The sequence below is a fragment of the Papio anubis genome, chromosome 11, assembly GCF_008728515.1.
Source record: "Papio anubis isolate 15944 chromosome 11, Panubis1.0, whole genome shotgun sequence".
NCBI lineage: Eukaryota > Metazoa > Chordata > Mammalia > Primates > Cercopithecidae > Papio > Papio anubis.
Window position 1 is genome coordinate 29,058,653 of NC_044986.1, and position 24,506 is coordinate 29,083,158.

The 24,506-nt window shown below is 52.8% G+C and overlaps 1 protein-coding gene across 1 annotated transcript; it reads left to right on the forward strand.

Moving 5' to 3' along the window:
* Window positions 1–23,917, forward strand: ITPRIP (inositol 1,4,5-trisphosphate receptor interacting protein). Its single transcript, XM_021943654.2, is given in 3 exon segments — window positions 1–471; window positions 22,091–23,726; window positions 23,729–23,917. Coding segments are annotated over 2 exon segments (1,647 nt in total). The 5' UTR covers window positions 1–471; window positions 22,091–22,103; the 3' UTR covers window positions 23,753–23,917.
* The last annotated feature ends 589 nt before the right edge of the window (window positions 23,918–24,506 follow it).

Consider the following 24,506-nt stretch of genomic DNA (forward strand, 5'->3'; position numbering starts at 1 on the left):
AACTCCTTCCGCTCCGCTGCTTAGAACGACTTTTAAGGGCGTCCTCTCCGGGCCCCTGTCCACTCGCTCCAGTTTACTAGAGTGGCCTGATTCCGTCTCTCCCAGTCACTCTCCAGTTCTGCCATGCGGGGGAAGTTTCTGGGGTCCACTGGGCAGATTTTCCCGGCCGACCCTGGGCCCAACCACCAAAACCCACACGGTCCTCCTTAAGGAGCTTCCGCGGCCGCGAGTAGAGGCGGGTGTTTTGTTCTTCTGAGGAGGAAAAAGTTTTTGTGACATCCAGGAAATGAGTAACTCTGAGAGCCGGCCGCTGTAGGCCAGAAGGCGGGACCCTCTAAGTGCAGGCCCGCAAGCTCCGCCGCAGCCACCTACAAGCTGCGGCACCCCGGCCCCCGACCCGCGCGCAAAGCCTGTGCTGGAGCCGTCCTCCCGCGGCGGGGACCGGGACCGGGACCGGGACCCAGGCCAATCGTAAGTCCCGGGGCAGCCTAGTGTACTAAAGGAAGAAGGGCGCGATGGAGCCCGCGAACTCGGAGGAGCTGTGCGGGAGATGGCTGCCGAGAGAGGGGGCGCAGGAGGGTGTGGGGATCGCGGGCGCCTGCTCGGCCCCCGGGTGGGGGCTGACTTTGGAGACCCCCTTAAAGCGCGCGTGCCCAGGCGGGCGCATTGTCTCCCCGCGGTCACGCGTCTCGTTCCCGCCGTGCGGGGGAATGCGTCGCGGGCGCTCGCTCCAGCTAGGCTGCGGGCAGTTCCTCCTCGAGGCGCGCGGAGCCTCGGAGCCCAGAGCGGGACCACGTTTTTGTTCGTAGTGCCCAGGTGACCCGTTACTTCTCACATCCTGAGCAGAGCGCTACCGCAGAAAGAAAAGCGGGGTCGCCCTGCTCATTTGCTGCCCCCTTTTCCCCTTCCCCTTCCCTCCCTTCCTGTAAGGGAGGAATGGGAGTGAAGTTTGTTTTTTCTCGGTTCCTGGTAGTGAAGTTAGGGGGCTGCTTCAGGCCGGATAAAGTCCCCGGCGCTTCCTCTTTCGGGACTATTAGTGGACCAGACCTCACGCTGTGCAGACTTGCTCTTGAGGCTGCAAATAACCCTGCCACTTCACCCCTAACCCCACCCTCAGCCCCATCCCTGTGACTTCGCCATTCTGGCTGCCAGGTGAAGACTCAAGGAGTTCCGGGGCCGGATTCCCCATCCAAAACGCTTTTTCTTTAAAAAAAAAAAATTGCCGCCGACCAGGAAGGTAAAATATTTTACGGAACCAGGCAGGGACCTCATTTTGCCTTTTGCCCTTTTCCTGGTGTGAGAAAAGCACCCTTTCACAACTAGTAGAGTACCAGATATTGGTCTCATTTCACAAATAGTAGAGTACTAGATACTGGTCGCAATCCGCACTCTGGTCTTTTGGATCTAAATTGGGGTCGCGTTCTATTTTCTTGTTTTTTTGTTGGATATGACCCAGGGCTTTTGCCTTTTACAAACCAAGTCTATCTGACTGCCAGCTAAAGTTCATCCGTGGTTGGTGCAGTTTTAGGCCCAGGTTAGCCCTGAAAATAGATGATCAGAAAAGTGGATTGCTGTCTTTCCCCCTTATGAGAACAGAATAGACTGTGTTTTTGAGTCCTCCCTCCAGCCCACGTGCCTAAGTGGCTTTCATTGTTTGCTAATTCGTGTGTGTCGCTGCTGCTCCAGGCCATTCTGCCTTCAGATTTTCTCCACTTGTGGGTAACCATGAAGTAGTTACACTGACTCTTTGCTCTCCCTGGGTGCATTCTTCTCATGCTCAGTAACTCTACATTTTACATAAGATAAAGTAAGCATGTGAAATTATAGCTATCTGTTTGGCAACAAAAGGAACCCAGTTTTCGGTTTTGTTTTTTGCATGGCTCAGTTCCCAAGCTTAATTTTTCCCTTTGGCATCCTGAGGTTGGGGTCCTGAGGTTGTATTTTCCTTTCACAGCTGTCAGCAGAGACAGGTGGCCGTCAACAGGAAAGAGGCTGGGCTGGGTGGCTCATGCCTATCTTCCCAGCACTTTGGGAGACTGAGGTGGGAGGATTGCTTGAGCCCAGGAGTTCGAGGCTTAGAGCTGGGATCATTTGGTTGGAGCTAGGATCATGCCACTGCACTCCATCCGGGTGACAGAGTTGAGACCCTGGCTTTCACCTACCCCCCCATGCCCCGCTGCCCCCACCCCAAAAAATAATAACTGGGCAGGAGAAGGTGTTTTCAGAGTCCAAGACTCAGGTTCCATATTTGGAGTTGAGAGTCCGCCCCAGCAGGGATGAGGTGGCACGGCAGCCTGTGGGGCTTTAATGGAGAACCTGCTTGGGAGGGGCGGGTGCTCCAAGTGTTCTGGGAGCTGAGAAGGACTTTATTATGGATGACACCGGCCATCCTGGACCCTTCTGTCATCCAGTCTTGCTGGGGAGGAGTACAGAGCCACGAGGATGCTGAGAACTGTTCATGATAACCTCCAGGGCTGCTGCTAGCCCATTCAGTCCTTCGCATGAATTAGAATAAGGTGCTCCGTCTTGGCAAGAGGATGGGATTTGATGCCTCTTAGAAATACTGGCCTTATTTGAGTGGACATAGCCAAGCCATGTAGCTGGGCAAGTGGCATGTGAGCTGGATTTATCCTCACCCCTCAGCCAAGTGCCTTGAGCAGTACACTGCTTGGCCCACCATTCACAGCAGCCCTGATAAACAACCACTATTTAGGGCTTAACATTAGCCAGGCTTTTTTTTCCCACCCCCAAAAGTACTTAGCCTGTATTAACTCATTTAATCCTCACGGTAGCCCTATGAGTTAGGTATTGTTAACTCCATTTTACAGATGAGAAAACTGAGGCACAGGGATGTTAAGTGTTCTGGAGCCTGGAAGGTGAGTCTCAATCACTGGACATTCATAGACCAAGAAGCAGCTTAAGCTTAAAAAGCTAATTTAATTGGCAACCCTCGTGGGAAAGGGGGAAGAACAGTTGCCTTTTTCTTTCTTTTTCAAAGGAGGAAATACCTGTTCTCAGCCCAGGTGGAGGAAGGAGGGGAAATTCATCTGGCAGGAGGAAGAGGAGGAAAGAAAGAGGCAAAGCTGGGCCTTGATGGCTGATGGGGAGCCTGGCCCAAGAATCAAGTGACTTTCCTTAATCTCTGGGGCAGTATGAGGTGGCAGATCCAGTTTGGGGCCTGGTATGAGGGTGATGAGTAAGTGCCCCTAGGTGTGGCTCAGAGGGAACCGGCGGTGGCTGCACGCAGGGTCTTGACCTAGGCAGACAGCGAGTGGAAGGAGGTGAGACAACTGTCCTGACCTTCCAAACCCCTGATCCCCATCTGTGGTCTCTTGCTTCCTTGTTGAAGTCCTGTTCACCCACAAATGCCCTTCCCAAGTTCGTCCAGGAACCCTTCCTGAAACTCCATATCACAGCTCCATATACATGATCGCTTAGTTTCCACACCGTACAGCTGAGCGCTTAATTAGCTGGAACCGAGCATTTCACTATGCCCTGTCAATAGGCACTTTAAACAAAATAGGCTTCTCATCAGTGAGGAAGTCAAGATGCCTCCTGGGAGGGGCCAGCTGGTGCCCAGCAGATTGCTCAGAGGGTGGTGTTTACCTGGATCACGTCGCCTGTCCCAGGGGATGGCTCTTAGCTGTGCCCACTCAGAAACCCGATTTCCATAATTTTCAGAGTGGTTTGGACTCGAGCTACTGATTCACCCTGAGAAAGCTCCCAGAAGTGGGCGTAGGAGTCAGAATGCTGGTTTATTAATTTGCAAGGAGACTTTGCAAACATCACACAGACTGAATGTCGTCTCTTCCCTGTGTCCTGGACAAGCCATATGGGAAACCAAAGACCAGAAGGTGGACTGCGCTTATCAAAGCTGGAGTCAGAACCAGGCAGGAGGACCGTGGGGTGGGGGTGAGGGACAGTGATGTCCAAGAGTGCAGGGCTTTGTCTACCTCTGCGGCCCTCTCACCAGCAGAAAGATACCTGCCAGGTAGACTGGATACTCAGATCAGCCTGGCTGTGGGCATCTCCTTGGCCAGTGCCTCAAGGACATTATTTCCCTGAGAAATCCTGGTAGCATTTCTCCCTTTCCTCTTTCATAATGTAGTAATTTTTTATTTTATTTACCTATTTGTTTAGTGCTTTGCAAGCATTAGCTCCCAGAGACATAGATTTGCATGTGTGTAAATTCAGTAACTACTGTACAGTCTCAGGGTTGTAGAGCCAGGCAATGAGAGTAAATGCTATATGCAAATCAAGAGCATCAGGTAACCTGGATGGATCAATAGAAAGCCAAGCATAGAGCAAGGATATATGGTCCCTAATCAGCATGGAGGCTGGGCCAAGGCTGGGCCAAGGCTGGCCAGTTATTGCATCCCCTGTGTAGGCCAAGGGTGAAGCATTCCTAAAGCAGTGCCTGCTTTGGCTGCCTCAGGCAACCTGCCCTGCTCAGCTGGCCTCTTTGGATTTAAAGGGCTCTTTCTGGTCTCTGTCCAGGCCCTTCATGGCTCATCTTTAGTGAGCCGCATCTCCAGGTGCCCAGAGCCAAGGAGGTGTGACTGCATGGGCTTTGAAGTGGGGCAGACATGAGTTGAATCCTGGCTCCACCACTCAGTTGTTGGGCGTTCTCAGTAGCTGGGCAGGTGCCTTGATTCTTCAAGTCTCGGTAACATCATCGGTAAAATGGGGATGACCTTCAGGGCTGTGGGGAGGGTTGAGCCAGACAATGCGCAGAAGGCATTGAACACCGTGCTTGGCGCAGACTGGAAATCTGGCCAGTGTGCGCCCTTTGGGACAGCAGAGGTCAATTGGAGGTCTGCATTCTCTGCCGACTTGGGCCCCAACTTCCCCATCAGGTCATGCTCCCTCCTCTGAGGTCTGGACAAAGGACAAGGCTGTAGGGGCCTAGACTGTCCTAGACAGGGAGGACATCTGTCCTAGACAGAGAGGACATCTATCCTCGACGGGGAGGACATCTGTCCTCGACGGGGAGGACATCTATCCTTAGTGCTCTTTCCAGCAGTTTGTTTGGAGCTGCTCGTGCTGATCTTTTGGCTGACTCTGGCAGAGGGAAAGTCAGATTTGAGGCCTGAGCTCCAACAGGCGTCCAGAGAGGAAGGAAGGGTGAGGAGCTCTTCTGGGAGAGGAAAGGGGTCATTTGGGAGTGCCCAAGAGGCCTGCAGACCCCTCCTCAACAGTTTAGGACCTGTGACATTTTCCCACAGAGAGTGCATCCCCCCGCTATCCGTTAGGCTCACCCCGTGACATCAGTGAAATGGAAGCACCCTGCAGGTGACATCATTGTTGCTCAGGGCAACGCCTCCACCCTAAGATGGACGGGGAGGTGAAAAATCGGCCTCAAGTGTAAGACGCATGTTGAAGGGAAGAGACATAGAAGGTGTAACGTTCACAGGTATGTTTCTCAGAGACTGGGGAGAGGATGGGCCCAGTTAGCGGGAGGGTGAAGAGAAGAAGGAGGCGCTGCAGTTTCAGATCTGGGCTGTGTCTGTTGGTGGTGTGTCTTTAGGCCTTGGGTCAGAGAGCCCAGTGCTGACAGCTGCCGTCTCCTTCAGTTCTCTGAGCGGGACTCCTTAGGGGGCCTCCTGCAGCCTGGATCTGTAAGGAGGGTTAGGGGAAGGGCAGGCTGGAGCAGTGTTGGGGCCATCAGAAAACTGACTTTCTATTCTTCAGCCTCCCCACAAAAGAGAGTGAGAAACAGGATACTCACATCCTTATTACAGGGGCCTCATTGATCAAGCAGCCATTGTGCATCTATGTTATGCACGGCCCGTGCCAGGGATTCAGTGGCCTTGTGGAGCCTTATGATGAAATGCACATGGAGAGGAAGAGTGTATGGAATCCACTGCCCCAAGAGGCAGGACCAACTGGAGATAGGAATCCTGTCCCACAGTTCACCTCACTCAGCTTAGCATTCCCTGTGGAATTCTAGATGAGTTAAACTAAATTCATGGAATGCTTTCAGTTGGATGTGCTTGAGATATACTTGCTAATTTGGGAGTGGAGTCAGAGGGGGCAGCCATGGATGTCCACCTTGTCCCTGGGATGGCACTGTTTACAAGGCTGAGGTCACTCAGCAGTTCTGATGCTCTTAACTTGGTGACCTGTGGTTTCTGTCACATCTTATCAGGTGATGCCTGCTGCTCCTCCTAAGCAAGGGCTGCCAAACATCAGCACAGGAGACGAAGGAGGCAGGAAAGGGAGGACTCCCTGCCCTGAAGAAAGGTGAAAAATTAGATGATACAGTAGGTCTCTCTCTAGAGGTTTCAGGAATCGCCTTGTGCTTCCATTTGAAGGCGCCTGATTAAAGTTTTTGTTTTGTGCAACTAGGCATAACTTCAGGTGCTTTTCTGATGTCCGGGGTATCAGTGGCTAAAGTCATTGCCCTAATTCTTGTATGCACCTAGCTTTTTCAGGTTTATAAATGAAAATTAGAGTATCATTAACCTGCAGATTGTGATTCTATTTACAAATCTGGTCCTGAATCCACCATTATGGATATGACATTGTTCATATAAGTAGAATGGCTTTGTAAAAAAAAAAATAGTGGCTTCATTTACTGATCAAAGCCCCATTTTAGGGGTTTATACGTATTTATTTCTCCTCCTCACAACAGCCCTTCAAGGTGGGTATTATCCTAGTTTTACAGGTGAAAAAACAGACTCAGAGGGACTTGCCCCAAACGGAAAACAACAGAGAAGAGATTCGAACTTAGCTTTGCTCTCTCCCAGAGCCTTAGGCTCTTTCTCCCACCTCAGGCATCTGGACACCGTAGCCCAGAAAACATACAGATGGCATAAAGAATCCCACAAAGTTTAAGTGTCAAAACTGAGAAGACAGCAAGCAGACCACCAACTTCAGGCCTGAGCCTTCTGGTCCCTTCCTGCTGTGACTCACTCTGATATTAGCAGACCTAGTGAACTTCGGAGACTCCTTCTGCCAAGAGATTCTGTGAGTGTGGCCTGAGCTATCTGAGGATGAAAGGAAGGAAAGGCTTTCCCTTCCAGCACTCAGTTTTCTTTTCTGTTTAATGGGCACAGTAACAACCAGTTCCTGATAATATTCCTAGCATTTTGCAATCCTCTGCTGGAAGTCCCTAGGAAAAATACAAAGCCCCACAATTATCAAATGACTCACTTCCAGGTGCATAACACAGTGGGACGCTCACTGCCTGGGAAGAGGGGCTCAGCTTGGATACTACCCTGGGCTGCTACTGCTTTCTCTCCTTTCATTTCCCTGAAGCTGATGCAGGAGTCCCCCCAACCTTCGCCCCCTCCTCCTGTATCAAAGCAGCAGGGAAGGTGCTGTCATTATTTTGGCCCTGCCCGCTGGTGCAAAAGCACGTGCTCATAACATACTGTTCTCATGGGAACCGGCTTCAATAGCCTCTTAGCAGCCGTCAGGGGACCCGCCTGAAGTTTATGAACGCGTCCTTTGTTTGCTTAGACTTTGTTCCAAAGTTCCCAAGAAGGCAGGGGTGCCGCATGCCTGGGCTGGAGGGTAGGAGAGCAGGGGCTGCCTGGGTCCTACCCCTGTGTGCTGCCCCAAAATGTCCCTGATGTACTCATGCCACTTCCTGATGTTTCACCCCAACACATACCTACCTGCCAGTGTCAAGAGAGCCCTCACTCCCTTTTTTGCAGAGAAGGCTTTCCGTTCCTTTTATCTCAAATAGCCCAGGCCACCCTCACAGAATCTTGGTAGAAAGGAGTCTCATAAGTTCATTAGGTTTAACTCCCTGCTTCATAGCCACATTTTGTCTAGATTGTCACCTACCCTCCCCTAAACAGTCCAGGCGAGGAAAGTCCATAGGTACACGCCTAATGTTTCACAGATACCAAGTCACTGAGCAGCACAGCTTGTGGCTTCATGGGAAGATTATAGGCTTGAAAGTCAGATAGGTTTGGATTCAAATCCTGGCTCTATGATGTTGGTGGGTGGCCTCACCTCTATGCCTCAGTCTCCTTTTCTGTAAAATGGAGATAAGTGCCTGCTTCAGAGGTTTAATGTGAGAATGATACGTGTAAAGCATTGTTGCACAATACTTAAGCCTCAATAAATGGGATGCAGTAGTTGTAATTTATTAAACCCTCCCGTGGTGTGTCAGGGCCCTGAGGCTTGTCCAGTTTTCTCCTGAAAGAAGAATTACTTCTCTGCTCCTTCTCTTACCCTGTAATCCTCTGTTTATCATCCATTTCTACAAGAAGCTTGAGCAAGAAGGGAGATGTCCACAGCACGGCAGCTGAGGGTCAGACAAACGTGTCAGGGTTCATTCCTGGGCCATTTTCTAAACGTTGGCAGTGAGTCCGCCTGCAGTTAGATGAAGGCCAGTCCAGACCAAACGGGGCTGCAGCCATTTCTGTCTCCAGGGCTACGTCTGGAAGGGATTTTGCTTACATTTTCCAAGGCACTTACACTGTTAGCACGTTGCTTTTCTGACTGCAGTGTGCCTCCCAGGAAGAAAGAACATAGAAGTTACTTTATCCAGAGCTTCCCACTTCACTCCAGGAATTTCAGATTCCTGCTCCTGGGAGTAAAGGCAGTGAGTGAGGTTCTTATCCCAATCCTAACTCCATTCATGTATTCAGCAAGCATTCATCATTATAGCATCTACCCTCTTCCAACGCTGGGTACTCAGAACCTAATGGAAGAGCTGCCAGTGTCAATGATGCCAGATTGGAGGGAGCGAGGGAGGGTGCTGCTGACCTTCCTAGGTCTCCAAACTTCCTCCTCTTCCTCTGTGTCAGCTCCTGGGGCCTTTAGAAGACAAGGAGGTGGAGGAGACAACTTAGTCATACTCCCCAGGCTTCTGGAGGAGCTGCAGGGATGTCGTTCACCCACTTCTTCCCAGAGGACTCCTTAACATGCAACTGTGACGATTTAACAAATCCAAAGGGAGACCCGACCATAGCACCAGTACCAGTGCCAACAGCAGTATCATTACCAAGCCCTGCTGAGTGACTGTGAGATGGTCCACAAGGCCGTAAATTGGACACTATTGCCATAGCAAGTGGTAGAGCCAAGATTCAATCCCAGGCCGTCGGATTCCAGAGTTTGACTCCTTAGCAATGGTTTTCTAAGCCTCTGCAAACTGTTAAGCTCTTCTTAGCTGATGAGCTTTGGGCTGTTTCTTTCTCGATGACCTTAGGAGTGGAAATGAGCCCATGTGAACTTGATACTATCAGTGGCTGCTTGCTGCCCACCTCAGTCTGACTGATACACATACGAGTGCGGGTCCATGCATTCAGCAGGCATTATTTGGACACCTACTGGGTGCCAGCACAGCCTCGGTGGAGCACCCGCATCACACCTTATTGCTCCGTTCCTGTGGCTAGAAAATGATGTCATAGTAGGGTTGTTTTGTGCAATTCGTAGGGAGTGTGACTCTGAGTCGTCATAGGTAGTTCTGGGAGCAATTTTGCTAACTGTTCCTAGCCTTACCATGTGGGCCCTCTGCTTTCCAGAGAGGAGGAGGACTGGTTTGCTCTGACTAACTGGTGTAGGAGGGTTGGCAGAGGCCCGGCTCTATTGTTCAGCCCAGATCCCTGCAGCAGAGCATAAGCAAAGACGCTCTTAATTTGTTTACAGCTGGGTTGGCCTCCCCTTTGTCTTTGTGTCTGTTACTGTTCCCCTTTATTGAGATGAAAGGGGTTTTTAGATCTTTTCAGGGAGAGTGTGCGTGTGCGTTCGTGCGTGTGTGTGTGTGTGTGTGTGTGTGTCTGTGTATGCGTGCAGGAGGCCCACAGCGCTTCCCTTCCTCTCCCCTCCCCGCCCTCCCCAGCCCAGCTGGGGCCCAGGCTTTGTGTCAGGTACTGCCTAAGCTGCAGGGGACTCAGCTTAGAAGAACAGTCTGGGATTTCTTTCGCTGTGTGGGGCCCAGAATCTCAGGAAGCCAGGACGTGGGTAAGAGACCAGTGGAGTGGGGAGGCTGTGGTGGGGAACAAGCCTTTCTGAGGCCATGGACAAGGCCTTGGGGGGTTCATCCTCCCCCATCTCCTAGAGGCAGGGTGTCTGTCTAAGCTGGGCTGTCTTTGTTCCCATCCAGGGGTCAAAAGGAAGGTGGCTGCTGGGTGCTGGCCCTTTATTTAATTCCATCCATCCCAGTTTCTCGGTGAAAGGGGGAAAGTAGGAGGGGGCGGGGAGTGGCCAAAGGGAGGGCTTTGTTCCCTCCTTGTTTTCCTTTGTGTTTACTCCCGGGTTCTGTTCCAGTCCCTTCCCCTTTCCATTGAGTCAGTGTGTCTGCTGTTGTGCGGAGCCTGCGTCTACGCGTGCAGCCTCCCCTCCCTGCCCCACCGAGAAAGTGTGGTTTTGCCTGAACGTTTGTGGCTCTGCTTGGAGGCAGGGGGTGTGAGATCATGGGGTGGAGAGAGAGAAAGGGGACGACTCGTGGGAACTCTGGCATGTCCTGCCCTGAGGTGGGTATTCATGCTGTCTCCAAACCAGCACCCTGTGGGTGAGATGCAACCACAGGGCTAGGGGAAATTTGGAGGAATACGAGCCCAGACCAAGCCAATGTAGGACAACGGGAAGTGGTGAGGGTACATTGCTGGGACTGTGATTCAGGCATAGAAACCGGAGGTGGGAGTCCTGGTGGCCAAGGGAGACCTTCCCCCCGCAGGCTGGCTGTGGGAGACGCCTCCTTCCTGCGAGTGGCGGGCATTTGTGGGGAGCTTTCTTGTGAAAGCAGTGCCTCCAGTGCGTGGTGTCAGCTGTGGGCCCCCAGGATAGTGTGTGTCCTTAGCACGGAGCACAGGGTTATGCCAGTTGCTCAGGGGAATGCAAAGACAAACAGGACCCTGCCCTCGCCCTGGAGGAGCTCACAGTGAGGAAGGTGATGGGGCAAGACAAGGACAGAGGCAGCCGTTGGGCACACCAGGGTGACACGGGGCCTGGAGCCAGGCTGTTGTGCGACCTTGGGCGCATTGCCCCACCTCTCAGCGCCTTGGGCTCCTGCCAGGGACATGAGGCTCCTGGCCCCCTCCCCCGGGGTTGCTGCGTGGGTTACATGCAATAACTCAAAGACAGAGACACACGGGACCAGCCACAGTTGGGTGCCTGCTGTGTGCCGGTGCATCTACAGAACCACCTGACCTACATGAGGGGCCTGGCTGCACTTAGTGAGGCCTAATTCCTATGTCCCCCTCCCCTGTTCTTCTATCCCTTAGAAGAAAGGGATTTGTCTTGGGATCCTGGAAGGCTCCTTGGAAGTGGTTTCTGAGATGGGCTTGCTGTGAGGTCAGTTGGGTAGGGTTTCGGCCAGCACAGAGGTGAAGCATGGATGTTTCCGGGAATGGTGGGGAGGTGCAGGAGGTATCTAGGGGACAGGAGATGATCTGAAGTGGCCGGGCCAGGCAGTGAGGGCACCGAGAGGACTTCTGAGGCTGGTTGGGCCAGGCCTTGAACATTCTTAAAGCGCTGACTTGTGTCCCATGGAAACAAGACTCCATTGAAATGGGGAGGGGAGACATGCAGGGTTGGGGAGCTAACGGGGTTTTGGGGTGTTAGGGAGAGCTCAGACGAGCTGACCCCAAAGGCCTACGCTGGCCAGTATGTGAGAGAGATACCATTTCACATGGAAGCCCCGGGCTTTGGTGCAGAGCAAAGGCCAGGTCAGAGGTGGCTGGGGAGACTGGAGATACTCCAACAAAGAGGAAGGTCAGCAAGGGGAGCTGGCTGGGAGAGAGGAGGGTGCATCGCGATTTGAGACTGCAGTAGTCTCCTGAGGTGGCCACAACAAGTTGCCACACACGGGGAGGGCTTAAGACAGCAGGCATTTATTTTCAGAGTTCTGGAGGCCAGGATCAAGGTATCAGGGCCACACTCCCTCCGGATACCCTAGAGGAGAGTCCCTCTTTGCCTCTTCCAGCTCTTGTTGGCTCAGGTGACCCTCAGCTGTGGCAGCATCACTCCCATCCCGGCCTCCATCTCCCCTCACCTCTCCTCTGTCTCTCTCTTTCCTGTCACTTCATAAGGATACTTGTCATTGGATTTAAGGCCCACCCAGGTAATCCAGGATGATCTCATCTTAAGATCCTTAATTTAATCACATCTGCAAAGACCCTTTTCCCAAATTAGGTCCCATTCATAGGGGCTGGGGACTAGCGTGAGGATGTATATTTTGAGGGCTGCCATTCAACCCACACAGATGAACGTATCTGAGATGCCCTGGAGGGGATGGGTGGGAGAAAAGGCGGTGTGGGCCAGAGCTCAGGGGTTGCAGGGGAGCCCGCTCCTTGTCTCTGCCACTGTTTTACTCCTTGTAATCTCTTCTCACTGTCCTCTCCACAACCCGGCCATAGAGATCAGGCCTTTGTCTGTCTGTCTGTCCCAAGATGCTGAGATTTCTGTGATGTCCTGCTGGGGGAGGCAGGCAGAGCGGCTGGACGGAGGGACACTCTGTCCTTCCTGGGAGAGGATGGCTTCCCTGCCTTCTCCATCTGCTCAGCCGGCGGAGGAGCGGGAACAGGAAGGATGTGGCTCGCCCACCCAGAGTCAGCAGAGTCCAGCCCCCTGTCCTTCCTGTGCCTCTGCTGGCTGGCAGACCACCCCCATGACCCAGTCCTGAGGATAGAGTTGGCATCCTGGTGACTTTTTGAAACCGCTCCTTCTTCTGAGAGTGGGCCTTCAGAGCACGTAATGCTTTGGACGGGTGTGAGCAGCACGTCCTGTGAGTGCAGCCAGCGTGCTCACGTGCAGACAACAGAGGCTCGCTGGAGCAAACAGGGCAGCTCCTGCCCCGTGTGTCCTTCCCTGCCGGCTCGGCGGTCGGGCCACCTCAGGTGGGCACTGGGCTGGAGCTCTCCCCTCTCTGCTGTCTGTCCTGCTGCCCCACCTCACCAAGGTCCAGACTGACCCCCGGGTGCTTCTGAGCCCAGCATCCCAGTCAGTCAGTCTGGGCTCTCCCCTGGGTTAGGGAGGGACAGTCAGGGCTCCTGGGGCCCACAGACCTTACTGTAATACCAAGTGCTCCTTAGTGCGGCACCATTAGGCCTTTTGGCTTAGGTGAGCCTCTGCTGTCCGCATGTGCACACACTGGCTGGACACAGGGGGTGCCCAGTCCCACCCACCCAAAGCATTAAGTGTATTCAAGGCTCGCTCTTGGAAGAGGGAGGGACTTAGAAAAAGTCATCAGGATGCCAACCCAACAAAGCCTCTTTCTCTTTTCTTCTAGTCCTTGCAGAGGCCATGGGGAAGGAAGAAAATCTGCTCTGGCATTTACACTAAGCTCCTGCAAGGCCTGGCACAGAGTCAGCCCTCATAAGTGCTGGTTAGGATTATCCCAAGTGTGATTGCTGGGGCCAACGAGGAGGCACAGGAGTAGAGTCAGGCCTAGGTTTGGGGAGAAAGGTGGAGCCGGTATTTCAGGGAGTCATGGACTCAGAGGAAATAGTGGGTTTGCTGAGCAGTTGCTGATGGGGTAGGAGTAAGGAGAGTCCCGGGTTAGGGGTTACCTTGAGGAATGCTTCATGGGGGGTTGCAGACCACAGCCCACAGGCTCTGGGTGGTCACTAACATATTTTATTTCATTTTCTTTTCTTTTCAAGACAGGGTCTCACTGTGTCACCCAAGTTGGAGTACAGTGGCACTATTTCAGCTCACTGTGACCTCTGCCTCCTAAGCTCAAGCGATCCTCCCACCTAAGCCTCCTGAGTAGCTGGGACCACAGGCATGGGTCACCACGCCCAGCTAATTTTTTTATATTTTTGGTAGAGACGGGGCTTCACCATGTTGCCAAGGCTAGTCTCGAACTCCTGAGCTCAGGCGATCCATCTGTCTCAGCCTTCCAAAGTGCTGGGAATTACAGGTGTGAGCCACTGCACCCAGTGTTGCTCACATGGTTTTTAAAGAATTTTTGAAATAGCAGCCAACATTTAAAAATGAGAGGATTTTGATAAAGTCCAGATTAGTGGCTTTTCTTAGGGAAAAAAAGATCTTGCCATTCCAGGTGCACAGAATGTGTGGCATGGGGACTCACCCCTTCAGACAAAGCATGTGCCATCCAGTTGACCAGTGTCCCCTCCTCTCACTGTCCACCACAGCCCCGCTCATTTTCCCTGCGGGCTGGCCCTCCCAGACACTTGATTTTACAACCTAGGTCCTCGAGACAGGTGTCTGGAGAGAGGAAGGGAAGGAGCCCAGTGGCCACAGGGTGGCAGGTCTGGGGAAGGTGAGCTGGCCAACATGATGGTCCTGCTCAGTGGGAGAGGGCTCAGGTGACTGCATGGGGTCAGGGCTGCAAGGATGCCGAGAAGAAGAGGAAGCGCGGCAAGCCCAGAGCTGCAAACGCACCCTTTCCACCTACTTTCTCAATGATTTTTTGTTGGTCTTCTTCCTTCCTCTTTCCTCACTTCCTTTATTTGCCTGTCCCTCCCTTCCCTTCCAGGGCCCAGCCTCCAGCCCCAGTCTGCTCAACTGCCCCCCTATATTCCCTCTCCTGTCTCCTTTTTAAAATGCAAGTGAAGAGGGACCCAGCCAGAGATGCCCTGGTGGGAGCAGCTCTGAGGCGTTGCACTTGCTGGGATAAGGCCTTTCTCCTCTCCCACTGTCCTGGAAGGATGGGAGCCAATCAGGCTGAGCAGTGACACATTCAGAGCCAGTGTTACTGAGCCATTTGTGCTGTGTCCTCTGTCCTGAGTTAGGCAACAAGGAGGGAAGAGAAGGGACTCATTCAGTTTTCCATCAGTCCCTTGAGGGGGTGGAAGGAGACCAGAGGGAGGGGCAGACTCAGCCTAGGTGCTGCTCACATTCAGTCATGCACTGCAGACTCAGAAATCCTAGAGGCCACCCAGTGACCTTCCCAGAACATCAGTCTCTTCATCTGTAAGAGTTTTAATGCGACTACCTAAATGAGGTTGTGACAGTTAAGTGACAAAACACATGCAGAGTACTTAGCATCCTGCCTGGTATCGGGTACCTGCTTCGTAAATGGCTAGTCATGAAAACATCTTCAGCTTTCACCACCCTTCCCCTGTTCTGTGCTGGAATCACTGCCAGGTGCTCCCTGGGAGGGTCCACGGGATGATGCTCAGCCTGCCTTTTCCACTCCACCCACCCTCCAGGCCTAGCATGGCTCCTCTTGAGGCCTCAGTTTCTACCTCTGTAAAATAAAGAAACCCAAATTCAACTCTGTATTCTGACTTGCTTAAATTTTTGGCTTGCTTTTCCTCCAACAACTGTGTACCTCATAAGCTGGGGCTGAGAAACTGCAGCACAAGGCCAGGATACAGTAGGAGTTCAGCCCAAACTCATGGCAGTCCGGGTCTCCCTTGGCTCCTTCTTTCTTGGAGGACCCAGAACCTAGAGAGTGAAAGGGAACCAAGTCACCCCCAAGGCCTGGGCTAAAAGCGCCTTCCCCTGCCATCAGCCAGTCCTTTATTCCATTTCGTAAAGGAAACCTATCAGCTGCTCCTTTTGGCTCTGAACGTGACGCCAGGGCCAGGCCTTCTCTTGCTGTTGTAATTAGCAGAGCTAATTGCATCTGTCAGGCTGCGTGCTGGGCAAGCCCTTGGCAATTTTCAGGATGTGGGCTGCTGCAACACTGCAGGAGCCCCACCCTCCTACCCAGAGGATGCCTGGTTTGGGAAGGGATGGTTCTCAGACATGAGCGGGCATTAGAATGACCTAGAGGGCTTGTTGAGACACAGATGCTGGGCCCCAGCCGTGGAATTTCTGATCAGCAGGTCAGAGGTTGCCTGTGAAAATTCGCATTTCTAACAAGTTGCCAGGTGGCACTGTTGATGCTAAGCAGGTTGAGAACCACTGTCCCAGAGGGAATACCGGGCGGCCAAGAAAATGGGTCCTGGAAAGTAGGTGGAAAGGGTGCGTTTGTGGCTCTGGGCTTGCCGCGCTCTTCCTCTTCTTCTCGGCATCCTTGCAGCCCTGACCCATGCTGCTTAAGGCTATGGTCAGCCAACTCTCGGTGGGAGGAGGTGGGCAGTGGGGCAAAAGCGGTGTGATGAACAAGTTGTGGGGCCGGACACAGGCTCCTACTCTTCCTGGTTGGTTGTAGGAATTCTGTCTGGAAGGAGAGGAGGAGGTGAAGGTGGAGCCAAGGGGTTGCACACCGACATCTCCCCAACAGGTGAGGGCAGGGAGAGCACCAGACAAGGAGAGGCCCTCAGAGAACAGGAAGGAAGCTCCCTCCCTCCTCTGCATTTTGCAGCCTGTAGCTCAAGTGCCTTTTGTGCCCCACATCTCATTCTGTCTGGGGACTCCATACGTAGTGGCTGTCTACCTTCCCACGTGGATTGTAATGCTTTTGCTACCGGGGGTCAGGCCATACTCGTCCAGCATGTTCCTCGAACTCAGTATGTGCTCCGTACATGTAGCACAGTGGAAAAACTTGAACTTTGCTGGCAAAGACAGAGAGAATGAGCTTGAATCTCAGCCCAGCTATGGCTTTTCTAGTCCTGTGGCTAGAAAATGACTTCGTCTCTTGGGCTTTGGTTAACCCATCTGCAAAACGGGGATGGCACCCACCTCTTAGAAGGTTACAGTGGTCAGTGTGTGCAGTGCCCAGTACATCCTAGTGAGGGCTTGAGAAAGGGGAGAGCTATGGCTGTTAGACAATGCTTTGTGGTGTTTATTGGATTAAGCGATGGTGGGGAGTGCTGCAGGCTCTGGGGGACCCAGGAGTGAGGGACCTCAGTGAAGGAAGGAAGCCGTCTTGGATTTCCCCCAGGGTCTTGGCTTCTGGCCAGCCTCAGAGTAAGGGTCTGAGTAAACCACTGGTCCTGGCGAGCCACCTGCAGCCCTCTGTCCGGGCCACCCAGAACTTCCGTCTTCCCTCAGCCCCTGTCGCCCCGTGACCCCAGCATTGCCAGGCTAATTTTAGCTGTGAACTGCATGGGCTGCCCCTCTCTGGACAAGGGCGGAGGTGGAGAGGAATTCAGCAGGCTTCCTGCTGGCTTCCTGGCAAGCAGACAGAAAAAAACCCGCCAAGTGACACAGGTTTATTCTCAAAGCCAAACCCGCCAGCTGATGTCTCAGACCACAAGTGTGGGAGAGCCTGGTAGAGGTGAGAACTTTGGGCCAAGGCAGAGGTGGACATCCTTGGAATTGGGAATAGGGTACTCTTTGGGGAGGCATGTACTGGTATGTGCAAGTACATGCACACATATACACATATCCATGGTTTGTGAGAGGCTCCTCACTACCCGTCCTGTATCAGAATGTCAGAATGCCCTGCTTCCTTCCCTTTTGTGGAGAAGTCAACTCTATACAATATTTGAAGGGATTTATTCTGAACCCATTTGAGTGACCAAGGCGTGAGGCACAGTCCCAAGAGATCCTGAAAACATGTGCCCCAGACAGTTGGGTTACAGCTTGATGTTACACATTTTAGAGGGACAGAAGTTACAGGCAGGCCAGGTGCTCACGCCTGTAATCCCAGCACTTTGGGAGGCCGAGGCAGGCAGATCACTTGAGGTCAGGAGTTCGAGACCAGCCTGGTCAACATGGTGAAAACCTGTCTCTACTGGAAATACAAAAATTAGCTGGGCATGGTGGGGCACACCTGTAGTCCCAGCTACTCAGGAGGCTGAGGCAGGAGAATTGCTTGAACCTGGGAGGTTGAGGTTGCAGTGAGCTGAGATCACTCCACTGCATTCTAGCCCGGGTAACACAATGAGACTTACTCCTCCACCACCACCCCCCCAAAAAAAAGACAGAAGTTATAGGCAGACATTCATCAATGCATGTGTAAGGAATATGTTAGTTTGGTGTAGAAAGATGGGACAACTTGAAGTGAGGGCAAGGAGTGACTTCCTGGTCACAGGTGGATTCAAAGATTTTCTGACTTGGTAGTTGGTTGAATGAGTTAAGTAAGTTATTATCTAAAGACCTGGAATCAGTAGAAAGGAGTGTCTGGGATAAGGGACATGGAGACCACGGTTCTTACTATGTAGATGAAGTCCCAGGAAGCGGATTTCAGAGAGAGGAGATGGTACATCTCTGTCAGACCTAAAAAGGTGCCAGACTCTTAGTTAATCTCTCCTGGATCAGGAAGAGACCTGGAAAGGGAAGGAAACTGTACAGAATGTAGATTTTCCTGACAATAGACAGCTTTGCAGGGCCATTTCAAAATATGTCAAAGAAATTATATTTTGGGGTAAAATACTTTGATTTCTTTCAGGGCCTGCTATCTCATGTGATGCTATATTGCATTGAAATTTGGTATCTTATTGCTACAGAGTCTGTTTTGTCACTCTTAGGATCTCTGTTTTAATGTTAATGCTGGTCAGTTGTGCCTGAATTCCAGAGGGAGGAGGGTATAATGGGGTTTGTTGGCTCCTCCTTCCCATCATGGCATGAACTAGTTTTTAAGGTTTATTTTGGAATCCCCTTGGCCTGCAGGAGGTTCTTCTGACCCCTGGGGTCCCCAGGGCGGTGTCTCTATGACTGGGTTTGGGAGGAGGAAGGAGCAGAGGCTTCAAACTGAGCCCCATCTAGTGGGCCCTGAGCGGCCACAGCCCTATTCTCTGCCTCAGCCTGTCCTATCCCATAGGGTGCTGTAGACAGAGCCAGCCTGTACAGAGTTTAACGAGGAGCCAAATGACAGCTGGGATCGGATCCGGGGAAGTGGGGAGATGGTTTACGTCAGAAAGTGAGTCAGAGGGAACCCCTGACCTGCAGGAGGATCCCAGGCTCTGAAGTCTTCTCCCCTTTGCTGGGGGCCAGGGCAGACCCTGGGGTGTGCCAAGAAAGAGAAATAGCAGCGGAACATCTTGTGCTTTCAGAGCACTTTTGAGCGTGTGTTTACTCTCCGTGCCTGGGGCTCGGGCAGGGCTGCTGTGCTCAGCAGGTGAGAAAGCAGAAGTAGGTGGATGCTGAGGAGAAGGAGCCTGCCCTGTGCCAGGCACGGTGCTAAGCACCCAAGGTATATGATCTCACTCGTCTTTCCCAACATCCCTGTGAAGGAGGCAGTGTTATTAATTCCTTCTCACAGGGAAAGCGTGGGAGCGTAGAAGCTGCGTGATCCACTTGTAGTCACTCAAGGTTAGAACACAGGTCTGCTGGGTCTACAGCCCAGGCCCCCTTTCCTTGCAGTCCTTCCCTGGGCTGGTGCCCTGTTTCCCTGGTGCTTCTGTTGAGTCTTGTCTGTAATCCTACAATTATCAGTGCTACTATTCGCTGCCTACCTCCTGCCAAAGTTCCTTGTAGGGGCGTCTGCGGCTCACTCTACCCTGAACCCCAGCAGGCAGGGTCATCTGCATATTTCCATCCCATCACAGTTTCTTTTATAAGAAAACTTGCTCAGGGGCAAGCCTGTTGCTGAGCGCTTTACATGCATTATCTCGTTAAAGCTTTATAACAGCAGATATGATTATTCTCATGTTGCATATGAAGAAACTGAGGTTCTGAGAAGTGGAGTGATGTGTTCGAAGTCACCTCCAGTAGGTGCACATACTGGGTTCTGACCCAGTCTGTCTCCTCTCAAGTCTTCCTCTTTTCCCCTTGCACACAGAGTTGGTCCCTTCAGTTGGTTTGGAGTTCTGAACCTTGCCTGCGCCAATACAGGGAGGCTCTTACAGCTCTTCCTCCTCTGGCAGGAATGAGGATGTAGCAAGTAGCACCGTGAAGTGTGGCGTAGACACAGGGAGGGTTCCCAACCATAGGGCTTGCCCACGGCCCCACTCCCCTGTTCGTGACATCCTGCCCTGAGTTGACACGGAACTTGGGTAGGTGGTTGTCTGGGCCATTACTGTGACTGGTCAAGGCCCATTGTGTCCAAAGGTGGCTGCCTGTGATCCAGGTGCCTTGAAGGACCCTAAAACCCCCCAAATTATCTCCTAACTGGCTGCTGCCTGATATTCTGCTATGAGTACTCTCCACCTTTGTGTTAACATTCTCACCCATGTTAATCACCCAGCCTCGCAGTTAGTTATGCCTTGGACCCTCCCTGGCAAAACTTTCTGTTGATGTTTGTCGAATGTAGAAACCAAGCTGACCTGTTTCTGCCACTATCCAGCAAGCTGCTCCTTGGCTTGGGGAAGGAAAGCTGGCTCGCTGCCCCCCGCACTTTTTCCTTACCCTACCCACCTTGCAGTGTGACTTCCTCCACTTTATCCTGTCCCCGCTTTCCTCCTCCAGCGGAAACCTGTAAGCGCTTCAGAGCTCACCTCTGAGGCCTACGCTGAGAATCCTCAGGGTGGAGGACGCACCTTCTCCACTCCCCAACCCTTTTGGTTCCTGCAGACCTGTCCAGTTGTGTATGGGGTGGAATGTCTGAGTCACATCTGAGCAGCAAGCTTTGTCTAGGCATGACCAGCAGCCAACTCAGTCCATCTCCATACTGCCACTTGCCAGGGACAACCTGCAGAGGTATCTACCTGGAAACAAATCCCTGTCCTAGGCACCATTAGGACAAGAATTTTATTGTGCAAATTCCAGGTCAGGGGCTCAAGCCAAAGGGAATGGGGCTCAGGCTGGCACAGTAGCTCCTATCAGCCAGTGCTGGCGTGCACCAGGGCATGGTACGAAGAGCCCTGTGCTCTCAACAACCTCAGGACCTCAACTGATTTGCATTTGGCCATTTGCTTCCTTCACGGAGGTCCCAAGCAAGGAGGGGGATAGTTTCAGTGTGGAAATAGCAGATTGTTAAGTCCCAGGGTTTCTGCTGAGGAGAGGAGAGGGTGTAAGTAAGGCTTGCAGCGTAAGACAGTGCCTCTCAGATTTTTATGTAGATGGTATGAAAATGTGGATTCCGATTCAGTAGGTGTGGGTGGGGCCGAGATTCTGCATTGCTAACAAGCTCCAGGAGATACTGCAGCTGCTGGTCCATGAACCACACTTTGATTTGCAGAGATTGTAGGGATTAGCCTTTCTCCAAAAGTCACTTGAGGCTTAAAAATTCACTTATCCTAGGGGAAGAGTGCCTCCTTTCACAACTAAGAAGTCAGATTTAAAGTTCAGATGCCTGGTGGGAAGAAACTAGTGACTCTTTGCTCTCTGGTCGTCACCAAGATTGTCCTGGGGAAAGACAAAAGCCAGGAGAGTGTGTCTGAATTTGGGGTAAGCTCTTCCAGGTCAGAAGGAGATGTTTACAGAAGAGGAGGATAAGGGCTCAAATCTACTTCCGAAAGTTATTGTTCAGTGAATATGTGCTATGCAGTGGTCACTGGGCCATGCAGTTTGCAGGTATCATTGCATCTATCAGTACCGTGACCCTGTGAGATACTATTGCTTTCCCCTTGTGCAGTAAGGAAACCAGGGCTCAGAGAGGTGTGTTAACATGCCCAGCGTCACACAGCTATTCAGTTAACAGTGCTGGTTTGGAACCTAGCCCTTTCTCCCTTAACCACTAGGCTTTACTGTATTGCAGGAAGATGACATTCACTTGGGAGAGAAGGGGATATTTTATTCAGGACTATTTTGATTTCAAGTGGTGGAAAGGCCACTCAAACTGACTTAAAAAGGGTTTCTTTAGTATGACTAAAGAGCTCAGACAGCAATGCCTTCCAGCAGAGCTGAGTGTGGGGAGCGGGGTTCTGCTTTCCTCTATGTTGGTGTCTTTCTTAGGCGGGCTCCCTTCGCGAGAGCCCACTGCAGGTATAATCCTGTTCCCTCAGCAACCTAGCAACCAAACTCGCAACAGGATGAGTTTTTCTTCCCATTAGGCCCAACACACCCTACATCTGTCTCTCATTGGTTCGAATTGGATCAAATGCTCACCCCAGAACCAATCGCTCTAGCTGTAACTGGGCGGCAGAATGTCTGATTGTCTTGGGCCTGGGTTTTGAGCCCATCCCAGGAGCTTGGAGGTGGCTATATCCTCGCCCTGGCCATAAGGACTGGTAGGAGAAAAGGGTTGGTCCCCAGGAACAGTGCAGTGCTGCTGCCATCCAGGAATGTCTGGGTAGGACAAAAACAGATGTCTACCCCAGGGTAGGCCTTTGGGGCTCTTCCATGGCTAGACTGAAGCTCCTGAGGCAGCCGCAGGGAGCTCTCGATGGGTTAGGTGGGAGAACTAAGACGTTAATCAGCCCTGAGGGGCTGAGGTTAGTGCGGGGTCCAGGGACGAAGTGGCATTGAGGGAAGTTTGGTGTAACCATCTGTCTCCCTCTGTTCCCAGGAAAGCTCCAACCATGGCCATGGGGCTGTTCCGCGTGTGTCTGGTGGTGGTGACGGCCATCATCAACCATCCGCTGCTGTTCCCGCGGGAGAACACCACGGTCCCTGAGAACGAGGAAGAGATCATCCGCAAGATGCAGGCGCACCAGGAGAAGCTGCAGCTGGAGCAGCTGCGCCTGGAGGAGGAGGTGGCTCGGCTGGCAGCCGAGAAGGAGGCACTGGAGCAGGTGGCGGAGGAGGGCAGGCAGCAGAATGAGACACGTGTGGCATGGGACCTCTGGAGCACCCTCTGCATGATCCTCTTCCTGATGATCGAGGTGTGGCGCCAGGACCACCAGGAGGGGCCCTCACCTGAGTGCCTGGGTGGTGAGGAGGATGAGCTGCCTGGGCTGGGGGGCACTCCCTTGCAGGGCCTCACCCTGCCCAACAAGGCCACGCTTGGCCACTTTTATGAGCGCTGCATCCGGGGGGCCACGGCCGATGCAGCCCGTACCCGGGAGTTCCTGGAAGGCTTCGTAGATGACTTGCTGGAAGCCCTGAGGAGCCTCTGCAACCGGGACACTGACATGGAGGTGGAGGACTTCATTGGCGTGGACAGCATGTATGAGAACTGGCAGGTGGACAGGCCGCTGCTGTGCCACCTTTTTGTGCCCTTCACACCCCCCGAGCCCTACCGCTTCCACCCAGAGCTCTGGTGCTCCGGCCGCTCAGTGCCCCTGGATCACCAGGGCTACGGCCAGATCAAGGTGGTCCGCGCTGACGGGGACACACTGAGCTGCATCTGTGGCAAGACCAAGCTTGGGGAAGACATGCTGTGTCTCCTGCACGGCAGGAACAGCATGGCGCCTCCCTGCGGCGACATGGAGAACCTGCTGTGTGCCACAGATTCCCTGTACCTGGACACGATGCAAGTCATGAAGTGGTTCCAGACGGCCCTCACCAGAGCCTGGCACGGCATCGCCCACAAGTACGAGTTCGACCTGGCCTTTGGCCAGCTGGACAGCCCGGGGTCCCTGAAGATCAAGTTCCGTTCAGGAAAGTTCATGCCCTTCAACCTGATTCCTGTGATCCAGTGTGATGACTCGGACCTGTACTTTGTCTCCCACCTTCCCAGGGAGCCCTCTGAGGGCACCCCAGCCTCCAGCACAGACTGGCTCCTGTCCTTTGCTGTCTACGAGCGACACTTCCTCAGGATGACACTGAAGGCGCTGCCCGAGGGCGCCTGCCACCTCAGCTGCCTGCAGATAGCCTCCTTCCTGCTTTCCAAGCAGAGCCGCCTGACCGGCCCCAGCGGGCTCAGCAGCTACCACCTGAAGACGGCCCTGCTGCACCTCCTACTCCTCCGGCAGGCGGCCGACTGGAAGGCAGGGCAGCTGGACGCTCGTCTGCATGAGTTGCTCTGCTTCCTGGAGAAGAGCTTGCTGGAGAAGAAACTCCACCACTTCTTCATCGGCAACCGCAAGGTGCCTGAGGCCATGGGACTCCCGGAGGCCGTGCTCAGGGCCGAGCCCCTCAACCTCTTCCGGCCCTTCGTCCTGCAACGAAGTCTTTACCGTAAGACACTGGACTCCTTCTATGAGATGCTCAAGAATGCCCCAGCACTCATTAGCGAGTATTCCCTACATGTCCCCTCAGACCACGCCAGCCTACCCCAAAAAGCTGACGTCTTGTAGAGCACATGGGACCCTCAAGCTAAGATGAGGGCATCCCTCACGTTCACACCCCTGGTGGCATCTGCCAGCCCTGTTCTGGGGACAAGGCGGGCTTTCGTGGGAGCCATGCTCAGCCTGCCAGGAAGCCAAGCCCTACAGTACAGAGGAAACAGAATTTCAGCGGGAAGCTGGTTTGCTTTCATACCATTGGGATCTGTTGGTAAAGCTGTTATTTGGGTTTAGGGACTGATCCCTTGCAGTTTACTTCTCGATCACCATGAATGGCCAAGATGGTGGCAGAACATGCTGTGGACCCTGAGTTAGAGACAATGCAAATATTGGATTTGGTGTAATTCTTTTTGCATCCCAGATCCAGTCTGTACTTGAATATGAGCAGAGGATCTACAAGAAGGCTGACAGGGAACTGTGTTAAGACCCAGCACCGCTATTCCCAGGAGCCCCTGGCCTGACCATCTTGCAGCCAAAGCACTAACAGGGACAGGTGTGGGAATGTCCAACTTTGATCCACATCCTGCACAATAGTGGTCCCGCCATGGCTGCCACTTTTTTATACTATTTGGAGAAAAGACCTTGTATAAATTCGAGGCCCGAGTGACTAACGTCTCTGTCATACGGAAATGGGTACTTGGTGGCATAGAGAAACCCAGCCACTTTTTCAGCTACGCTTCTCACTCAGGTGCACCCCCTTCTGCTGTCCTTTCCCCAACGTACTGGATCCCGAGCATGGTGGATGTCATTTGCCAC